The sequence below is a fragment of the Bos javanicus genome, chromosome 9 (assembly GCF_032452875.1).
Source record: "Bos javanicus breed banteng chromosome 9, ARS-OSU_banteng_1.0, whole genome shotgun sequence".
NCBI classification, from domain to species: Eukaryota; Metazoa; Chordata; class Mammalia; order Artiodactyla; family Bovidae; genus Bos; species Bos javanicus.
The window spans coordinates 42,075,568-42,086,843 of NC_083876.1; the positions used below are offsets into that span (position 1 = coordinate 42,075,568).

Consider the following 11,276-nt stretch of genomic DNA (forward strand, 5'->3'; position numbering starts at 1 on the left):
CTGTCGCCTGTTGTGTCGCCTGGTGGAAACATTCCACCTTTTGGAACTAACACCTCTAGGCTAGCAAAGCACAGAGTTTCGTGGACAGGAAGGAAAAATTTTGCTAGTAAGTCACTACTGCACAGGTTTAGTTGCCCTGTAGCATGTGGAATCTTCCGAGCCAAAGGATCTACCTGTGTCTTTTGCATTTGCAGGCAGACTGTTTACCACTGAACCCCAGGGAAGTCCCCCCATCCCCCTTTTTTAAAGACACATAAAGACATAGAGAACAGGAGGGAAGAAAACAAAGTAAGAATCCTGGAAGCTGGAAAGCAGATGGACTAATGACAACTGACAGCAGAACCAGGAAAACTGAATCCTAAGCCTGCAGTAGGGGAGAAAAAGCAAGAATATTACATTTTAGAACTCTCAAACAACCCAAGAAATGGGGGACCTCAGGTACCTCTGAAAATGTAGGTGGAGGAGCTAAAAAGATGATTACCTGAAAGTTTGTTTACAATGCTGCTGTTGTTCAGTTGCTAAGTTGTGTCCAACTGTTTGTGACCCCATGCACTATATGTAGTACACCAGGCTCCTCTGTCCTTCACTATCTCCCGAAGTTTGCTCAAATTCATGTCCACTGAGTCAGTGATGCTATCTAATTATCTCATTCTCTGCTGCCCCTTTCTCTTTTTGCCTTCCATCTTTCCTAGGATCAGGTGTTTTCCAATGAGTCAGCTCTTTGCATCAGGTGGCCAAAGGACTGGAGCTTCACTTCGGCATCAGTCTTTCCAATGAATATTCAGGGTTGATTTCCTTTAGGATTGACTGGTTTGATCTTCCTGCTATCCAAGGGACTCTCAAGAGTCTTCTCCAGTACAGAATTTGAAAGCATCAATTCTTTGGTGCTCAGTCTTCGTTATTGTAACACTCACCTCTGGACAAGACTACTGGAAAAACCACAGCTTTGACTATTTGGACCTTTGTCAGCAAAGTGATGTCTCTGCTTTTTAATACGCTGTCTAGATTTGTTATGGTTTTCCTTCCAAGGAGTGAGTCTTTTTTTAAAATTTCATGGCTGCAGTCACTGGTCCACAGTGATCTTGGAGCCTAGGAAAATAAAATCTGTCATTGTTTCCACTTTTCCCTCATCTATTTTCTATGAAGTGATGGGACCAGATGCCATGAACTTAGTTTTTTGACCTTTGAGTTTCAAGCCAGCTTTTTCACTCTCCTCTTTCACCTTTATCAAGAGGCTCTTTAATTCCTCTTCACTTTCCACCATTAGAGTGGTACCATTTGCATATCTGAGGTTGTTGATATTTCTCCTGGCAATCTTGATTCCAGCTTGGGATTCATCCAGCCTAGCATTTCACATGATGTACTCTGCATAGAAGTTAAATAAGCAGGATGACAACATACAGCCTTGATGTACTGCTTTCCCAATTTTGAACCAATCTATTGTTCCATACCCGGTTTTAACTGTTGCTTCTTGACCTGCATATAAGTTTGTCAGGAGACAGGTAAGGTGGTCTGGTATTTCCATCTCTTCAGGAATTTTCCAGTTTGTTGTTATCCACACAGTCAAAGGTTTTAGCATTGTCAGTGAAGCAGAAATAGATGTTTTTCTGGAACTCCCTTGCTTTCTTCATGATCCAAAATAGGTTGGCAATTTGATCTCTGGTTCCTCTGCCTCTTTAAAATCCAGCTTGAATGTCTGGAAGTTTTTGGTTCACATACTGCTAAAGCTTAGCTTGAAGGATTTTGAGCATAACCCTGCTAGCACGTGAAATGAGTGCAAATGTATGGTAGTCTGAACATTCTTTGGCATTGCCTTTTTTGGGAATGAAATAAAAATTAACTGTTTCCAGTCCTATGGCCACAGCTGAGTTTTCCAAATTTGCTGACATATTGAGTGCAGCACTTTAACGGGATCATCTTTTAGAATTTTAAATAGCTCAGCTGGAATTCCATCACCTCTACTAGCTTTGTTTATAGTAATGCTTCCTAAGGCCCACTTGACCTCACACTTCAGTTGTCTGGCTCTAGCTGAGTGACCACACCATCGTGACTATCCCAGTCATTATGACCTTTTTTGTATAGTTCTGTATATTCTTGCCACCTCTTCTTAATCTCCTCTGCTTCTGTTAGGTCCTTACTTATGAACCTTTTTTGTGCACCTCCTTGCATGAAATGTTCCCTTGATATCTCCAGTTTTCTTGAAGAGATCTCTAGTCTTTCCCGTTATATTGTTTTCCTCTATTTCTTTGAACTGTTCAAAGAAGGGCTTCTCTTCTTGCTATTTTCTGGAACTTTGCATTCAGTTGGGATACCTTTCCCTTTCTCCCTTGCCTTTCTCTTCTCTTCTTTCCACCCTCCCTACAACTCTGTCTCACCCTGATTTCAGCAGAATACCCCTGAAGTTCTGATCTCTGGAAAAAGTGAAACAGAGGAAGGCACAAGAAGCACAAGCATATTTGAGGGAAGGAGAATTTTGCTAAAAATAGGGTAATTAAATAAAGGTTTACTAACAGAATGCAAAGGCTGACAATCTTTTTCCACTGTTGGAATCTCAGAATACTGGCAGCCAGATAGTATATTGGCAGAGTCTTTTTGAATAGTATGATCTGCCCAAGATAAAAGATCTAAAATATTTATGTTTTCGGTTCTTTGTTTTGGGTGACCATTTGCACATTACGTTTAGTAGCATTCCTGGTCTCTACACACTAGAGACCAGCAGCATTTCTACCACTGTTGTGCAACCAAAAATGTCTCTAGACATTGCCAATTTCCCCAGTAGAGGAAGATAAACTGCCACTGGAGCTGTGATGACTGAGTGGTTAAGATGTTAGACTCAAAATCCAATGGGGTATCCCCATGCAGGTTCAAATCCTGCTCACAGCATCTCTGTTCATATAGTGATAGCCACAGTTACACAGCTCTATCCATGAACTTTCATTTAGCTTTGTAGTGCCTTTCTCTTACATATAAGCAGAGAGAGCCAGAGTTCACCAGAAATCCAAAGAAAAATGAAGAAACTAGCAGCTTGGAGGAAATAGGCTACGAGAAAGAAGAAAACTTTAAAAAGCGCATATAGCATCTACAAAAAAAGAACTACTGGAAATTAAAAATGTAGTAGCATAAATTAACGGAGAAGGCAATGGCACCCCACTCCAGGACTCTTGCCTGGAAAACCCCATGGATGGAGGAGCCTGGTAGGCTGCAGTCCATGGGATTGCTGAGGGTCGGACAAGACTGAGCGACTTCACTTTCACTTTTCACATTCATGCATTGGAGAAGGAAATGGCAACCCACTCTAGTGTTCTTGCCTGGAGAATCCCAGGGACGGGGGAGCCTTGTGGGCTGCCGTCTATGGGGTCACACAGAGTCGGACATGATTGAAGTGACTTAGCAGCAGCAGCATAAATTAAAAACTTAGTAGAAGCACTGGAAAACAAAGTTAATGAAATCTCTGGAAATAGGGTAAAAAGACACAGAAATTAAAAAATAGGAGAGGACATAGAAGGTAAGAAAATGTAAGTAAAAGCCTAAGGGGACTATATTAGGAAGCAGCTTAAGTTGCTACAACAAAGAGACTCCAAAATTTAGTGGCTTAAATAGCAGTTTATTTCTCTGTAGCCTAGGGTAGGTAGATGTCTCTGCTTTATGAATCAGCTGGCTCTGTCATACTAAACATGTTGCATCCATATCCATCCTTATATCCAGGCCTGCTGTTTCAGTTAACATTCTCTAACCAGCAGGAAGGAGGTCAATGAAAGTCACAAATTAAATATATAACTCGTAATGTACATGTATCACTTTTGTTCACATCTAGTTATGAGATAGGCTGGGGGAATGTAGTTCTGCCTCTGCAGTCAGGAGAGAGTTATTAAGAGGAAGAAGAGAATGGATATTGAAGGAAGTTGAGCAATTTCCATGATAAGGTCTAACATCCAAACAAAAGGACATCCAAAGAGACAGAACCAAAGAAAATAGCAGGGAGGAAATCAGCAAAAAAATATGTATTAAAGTGACCAGGTTTTGCTGGGATAACAAACAATCCTTAAATCTTAGTAGCTTATAAAAAAGGTTTATTTCTTGTTTAAGTTGCATGTCCATCACAAGTCAGTCAGCTAGGGTTTCTGTTCCATGCTTTCTTACTTAGATCAACAGAATTTTCCATCATTTAGGAAAGTGTTAGTCATTGTGATGGCAGGTGGGTGGGGCCCCTGGTAAATCATATACTCATCTCTAAAGCTTCCACTTGTCATTCTTGCTCTCACTTTAATGGCTAAATTCAGTCAAATAGCTAACCTAACTTCAGGTCAGGGCAAACTTCAAGGGCACAGCAAAGTTCAATCTTATGTGCACAGGGAAAAAACTGAAAATATTTAGTGAAGGATATTAATGACTACCACAGCTCACGTAAATAACTGGTTGACTCTCCTTGCAGGCAAAACACACTCATTCCCCCCACAAGGGAAACAACTCAAGAGGCCCATCTTGTCATCGTATAAAGCTCAAAGTTTAGACTCTTTGTTTGAGTCTAGACTCATTTCTTTGGGTGATAATGTGGTAGTCTCTAAAGGAGGTTTAAATGTGGCTCTTCTGTGTCCAGGGATGTATGAACTAAAAAGCTAACTTATCTTCCTTCATCTACCAATACATGGTGGTGGAATAGGACAAGTATAAATTTAGAAAGAGGAAGGATGGAGAAACATAGCAGACAGTAGGCCACTGCAAAAAATGTAATAAAATAGTAGTTTCCAAACTATTTTTTCCTCTAGTAGAACATTTTTTAAAAATGTTATGTGGAATTCAGATGTATAAAGTAGATCAAAGTAAAATGCTCTGCTTGGAGATTGGAATGCTGCCTGACCTTCACTTATCCTCAACGTAGGGCTACTCTTGAGGAAGCATCATGAAACCTTTGAGGTCATGAAACATAGTGGAAATGAAGTCATCAAAGGATAGCCAGGATTTTTTAGGGCAAAGAGGAAGAAAAAATATCAAGGGAAAGGGAGATTATGCACAATAGACTGCAACTTCCAGATAACCCAGTGGAATGATCTGGGAAGGTGCAACTGGGAAAAGGTGCAACCAATGGGAAACTGGGTCAGGTGAGGGGATGTATAAGGTGGTATGTTCTCTCCTTTCATCATACTGGTTTAAGCAATGCTCCAGCATAAACTCAACCTTTATGCTACTCTATGCTTTCACCTGAACAGCTGACCATTGCTGAAGAGAACATATAATTAAGCCAACTGTTCAGACCTTAAAATTGTGTCCACACATCTCAAATTGGCATTCAATATTGCCTGGTAATTTTGTCACACTTACTTAATATGTTCACTTTCTCACTATCTAAAGCAATTATTTCACCTTCTTTTTAAGCCTTGAGCTTTTGATACTCCACCGTCTCCAAACAAAATCATCTTTCAATAAATATTTATTGAACATCTATTAACTGTCAAGCATTCTTCTAAGTACTAGAGAGAGTAGTGGAACAACAAAAATCCTGTGGATCAAGGAGCCCACCCAAGTGCTCTATGATGACTTAGTGGGGAGGGATGGGGGTGGGAGGGAGGCTCAAGAGGGAGGGAATATATATATATATACACACACACACATGCACACACATACATACATGCATACATATTTATGGCTTTCCAGGTGGCTCAGTGGGAAGAATCTACCTGCAGTGCAGGAGACTCAGGAGATGCAGGCTCAACTCCTGGGTCAGGAAGATCCCCTGGAGGAAGGCATGGCAATGCACTTCAGTATTCTTGCCTGGATAATCCCATGGACAGAGGAGCTTTGCAGGCTACGCTCATAGGTACAGCTGTACTACAGCTCAGCACATGGCTGATTTGCACTGTTGTACAGCAGAAACCAACCCAATTTTGTAAAGTAATTATTCTCCAATTAAAAAAATTCCAATGAAAGGAGATAGGAAATAAACAAATATATAGGATTTTTGTATAGTATTAAGTGCTATGGAAAAGAATAAAGCCAGTTGGGGAAAGAGCATGCTATTGGGAGTGGCAGATCATGTAGATTTTTCTGGGACACAGTAACGACTTTGCCTTTAACACTGAATGAAATGTGTAGCCACTGGTGGGATCAAAGTATAAAGGATGACATAACCCAACATAAACTTTCAAAGGATCACTTTGCCTGTTATGGTGAGAGGAGACCATAAGGAAGAAAAAGTGTTAGCAGGGAGACTGGTTATTTGAATATCTTCTTGGTTTATATCTTTAGTTCCTCGCCCCCGGCACTTCCCCCCATTCCACATGTTTTGAAGGAAAGAACTGTCAAAATACAATTTTCAAAAACAGAAAAACATCTCTCATGCAAATATAGAATAATGTGTCAAACCTTTATTAGCTCATTAATGTTTCTTAAAATGAATAAAGCCAATAATAAAAAGAAGGAATATTAGAATTATGTTGCCAGGTTAGATGCACAACATGCTAATGTCCCTCGGAGTAATCATATCATAATCTTTGGGATTATCTTTTCTAGCAGAGAGAAATCTACACATTAATGTGTAACTTAAGTGTCTGAGCTTTAATTAAATAGTAAAGAGTCAAAGATAGGTTCATTCTCCTAGACTTGAAAATTAAGTAATCCTTGCTTGGGCCTGTTGAACAGTGCCCCAGCATACTGACTATTTTGCTTTACTTCCAAATTTTGGGTAAATTTTCTTAAAAAATTTCCATGAAAACAATTTTTTGAAACGTCTCAGATAGTTTTGATTCACATTTTTAACTTACTAGAGGAAACTGGGATGGTGCTAAAGTCAATTTCTCTTCTTCTCTGGGTTTCTTGCCTTTTTTATTTGGTCTCTGTCCTTCGCCATTGCACTAATGTAGGTGAAAGATGCAAAGGGCCTATATTTAGGGCATAGCATTGCTTCAGTCTTTAGGTTTACACTCAGAACCAAGACCTTTTCTTGATATTATTCTGATATTCAAGTGCTACTATGTATATAATCTATGAAAATAATCTTCTTCAACAATCATTAATTAATCAGTGTCTCAATCTCTGATTGACTTATTTTATTCCCAGGGACTCAACTACCACAATGATTCCCAATTCTAAATCTCTAAACCTGGCCACTCTACTATACACCAGATCTGTTATTTAAAATGCTCCCCGGGTATTTCTAAGGGCTTCCCCAAAGGCTCAGTAGTAGGTAAAGAATCCACCTGCAATGCAGGAGACACAGGAGATACAGGTTCAATCCCTGGGTCAGGAAGATCTCCTGGAGAAGGAAATGACAACCCAGTCAAGTATTCTTGCCTGAAAATCCCATGGACTGAGGAGCCTGGCAGGCTACAGTCCAAAGGGTTACAAAGAGTCAGACACAACTAAGTCGCTAAGCACACACGCACACTGGGTATCTCTATCAGAGGCATCCTGAGCTGGCAATTCCAGTTGATTTCATTGTTTCTATTCCAGTCCAAATGTATTCCACTTGTCCAATATTTCTATTCCATTCCTGTCCACAGTACCACCATTTGCCCAATTAACTAAATTTGTAACCTGAGAGTCATCACTGTTTCACATGCCATATCTATCTACATAACCATCAATTCTTGTTCTTCTCTATCATAACTATCTCTTTAATCTAACCCCTCTTCTTTTCCACTTCCACCTCAACCTCCTTTAGGTCTTTACTGTAGTTACTTTATGCTTTAGACTTGGTACTGCAAAAAAAAAAAAAAAAAATCCACTTCTGTGAGTGTTCTTTTCATAAAATGCCTATATGATTGTCTTGATTAAATCTTTTAAAGGTTCCCCATTGCCTACAAGGATAAAACTTGAGCTTTTTAGCAAGTAGGCAGATTGCTTTTAGCACTATCCTCATAATCTTCATCAGTAACCCTAATAAACATGAGTTCTAAATAAAAATAGTGTGCTTGCCATGCAAATACAACTTTAAGACAAATTCTCCAATTTTTCCTTCTGTCTAGATGGCTGCCACTCGCTCCTCCAACAGAGACATTCTAGAGCTGCCACTGGGTGAATTCCTACTCATTCTATAAAGCCCCACTCAAAAACTGCCTCCTCTTTGAAAAGGTTTCTGACTCTTCTCCAGATCCCTAGGCACAGTTAGTTCAGTACTTAATGCTCCTAAAACATCTCCACATTACCTCCTTTAATATTTAACTTTACTATACACAATTTGGTTTTATGTTCTATTTTTTGAGAGCACAGTAGTGTTCTAGTGATCTTTGTTTATTCTAGCACCTACCACAATAAACTACTTTTTTTGTTTTGCTTTATTGTCTGTGTCACATATTCTAAGATATGTGAGATAAAAGCAAAATTAATTTAATTCTTAAACTTGCAGGAAGGAATTTCATTTGCATTTATTTATTTATTTTTAAGACAAAGATTCTGTATTTAAATCAGCAAACTCAAGATTCTTCAAGCCCCAGCCCATGGAGAGCAGCGTTCCCTCCCAGGCCCCCTCATCCTCACCCCTTAGCCACAGAAAGGAATGGAAAATGAGAAGCCTGGGGGCCTCTGCCAGGGCAGGCTGCCTCCAAAGGGTGGTGAGTGCAGTCCATCTGGGGCTGGGGTAGTGGCTGCCACAGGCCCCTCCCTATAAATTAATTCCCTGCAGCCACAGCTGTGGGCAAGGCATACTTGGAGGAGAAGGCCATCAGGCAGCATCCTTGATTTCCAGCTAAGGAATGGATTAGGGCATAGGGCTCAGAGGGAAGAGGCCAGAGAAAAGAGAAGAGGTATGGTGTGGAGAGGGGGTGAGACCCCCCCCCCAATTTTGGTCCCAGGGAAAAAGAGGCCAGTTGGTCCAGTTTTGTGGGTTTGGAGAAGGGAATGTATTAGTCAGCACAAAGGGGAGGCCACCATCGGGCACCCCTGGAGGAGACAAACCAGGCCCCCACCCTGGCAGAAGGGAGTGTGAGAGCTCCCAGGGGCTCTCAGGAAATGTCAGTGCTAAAAAACAAACTAACATATATATTAACCATTCATGGAAGGCAGGGGCAGGGCTGCAGAGCAGATCAGAGGATCTGGCATGGCATCGCATAGTCAGTCAAGCCTGCCTGAGAAGCCCCGTGGTTGGTCCCCATCTGTAAGCCAATCAAATTCTTGCCCTCCTGCAGTTGGTTGTCCGGGAAGTACCGAGGGTTCTCCTTGGATTTCTTGGTAAACCAGTTAGGATCCCCAGAGAAGAGCCCATCGTCCCATGCTACCACTAGCCTGCCCAGATTCATCAGTGTCCGCTGCACACAGGCCATATTCTTTCCTTCCCAGAGGTCCACAGTCTGGGAGATGTCATTGGTGTTGATGCCGTAGCGCTCGGCTGCTTGCAGGAACTGGGAGATCTGCCCCATCTGCTTGAAGGCTGTGGTGGAGGCCTGGATCTTCTTCACTGGGGCCTGCCCCTCGGGGTACAGTCCATTAATGAGCTCACACAGCACCGTGCCATCCTTGAGCCAGTTCTGGAAGTTTGTGCACCCAGGCTGAGGCCGGCTCACATGCTTGCGGCACTGGGTGGTGATCCACTGGATCAGGATTTGCTCCAGGTCTGCATCGTATTGTTTATCAATCTTCTGCTGTACCTCCTGGCTCAGGCCATACGCAGGTCCCCTGTTGGCCATTCTGAAGGGTGGCAGCAGTGGTTGGAGGGGAGGTTCACGTGGGTTGGAGAGTTGCGCGCTGGAGGCGGGGGCTGCAGCTCGAGTCTGAATTTATTTTCTTTTTAATATTTATTTTTGGCTGTGCTGGATCTTAGTTGTGGTGCACTGGCTCTTTGTTGTGGCATGTGAGCTTCTCTCTAGTAGCACTTGGGCTCAGTAGTTGTGGGACGTGGACTTACTTACCCTGTGGCATTTGAGATCTTAGTTCCTCGACCAGGGGTTGAACCCACATCCCCTGCATTGGAAAGTGGATTTTTGACCACTGGATCACCAGGTAAGTCCCTTGGGTTTATTTCAAATCTATGGTTATTAATCTTTTGGATCACAGACCCCTATTCAAAAAAAACTATGATGAAAGTTGTAACATTCTACTCGGAAAGATATACACACATGGTAGGATTCACAAATGCCCTGAACCCACTGATACCCGACAAATTAAGAAACTATCTTTTCATTTTTATTAATTTTTTGAGTAAGAATATTTACATGGAACAAAAAGTTTAAAGTAATAAACTTTACAATGAATAGCCTGTTCTAGCCTCTTCCCAAAATATTCAATTCAATTCCTATTCTATCAAAGTGACCACATTTTATGTATTCTTCTGGAGACAGTCTCTGTATATGAATACAGGAGCATTAAAAATTCTTTTTTCTGACATTTTTTTTCCATTTATATTGGCAATTATTCCACATTGGGTACCTAAGGTTTCAAATGCACAGAATTTTATTGCATTGCTGTACCCTAATTTTTTTACAATGTATTTTTAGATTTTGAAACAATTTCAAGCTTACAAAAATGTTGGAAGCACAGTACAAATCATTTCTTTCCAGAACCAACTGAAAGTAAGTTGCTGAATCAAAATGACATTGAGATATCACCTCACACCAGTCAGAATGGCTATCATAAAAAAAATCTACAAATGACAAATACTGGAGAGGGTGTAGAGAAAAGAGAATTCTCCTACACTGTTGGTGGGAATTTAAATTGGCACAGCCATTATGAAAAACAGTCTGGAAGTTCCTTATAAAAACTGAAAACAGAGCTACTATATGATCCAGCAATCTCACTCCTGGGCATATATCTGGAAAAGATGAAAAACTCTAATTTGAAAAGGTATACTCATCCCAGTGTTCACAGCAGCACTAATTACAATAGTGACTACTTACAACAGCCAAAGACATGGAAGCAACCTAAGTGTCCATTGACAGATGAATGGCTAAAGAAGATGTATACAATGGAATTCTACTCAGCCATAAAAAGAATGAAATATTGCCATCTGCAGCAATATGGATAGACCTAGAGAACATCATACTATGTGAAGTAAGTCAGAGAGAAGAAGACAAATATTATATGATATCACTTATATGTGAAATCTAAAAAATAATACAAATGAATGTATATACAAAGCATAAACAGATTCACAGGCATAGAAAACAAACTTATGGTTACCAATGCATAGAAAACAAACTTATGGTTACCAATGGGGAAAGGGAGGGGGGAGAGGGATAAATTAGAAGTATGGGATTAACAGATACACACTACTTTATATAAAATAGGTAAGCAACAAGGATTTACTATATAACACAGGAACAATATTTAATAGTTTATAATAACCTATA

General features: G+C 40.6%; 1 protein-coding gene and 1 non-coding gene across 2 annotated transcripts; one reads left to right on the forward strand and one right to left on the reverse strand.

The window, feature by feature from the left end:
- Positions 1 to 2,801: 2,801 nt before the first annotated feature.
- Positions 2,802 to 2,883, forward strand: TRNAL-CAA (transfer RNA leucine (anticodon CAA)). Its single transcript has one exon. It is a non-coding gene; the product is annotated as a tRNA-Leu (tRNA).
- A 6,119-nt stretch (positions 2,884 to 9,002) lies between these two features.
- Positions 9,003 to 9,701, reverse strand: LOC133253871 (transgelin-2-like). The gene has a single exon (XM_061427658.1). It carries the CDS (start codon positions 9,615 to 9,617, stop codon positions 9,018 to 9,020), a length of 600 nt encoding a protein of 199 aa, XP_061283642.1. The 5' UTR covers positions 9,618 to 9,701; the 3' UTR covers positions 9,003 to 9,017.
- Positions 9,702 to 11,276: the final 1,575 nt, after the last annotated feature.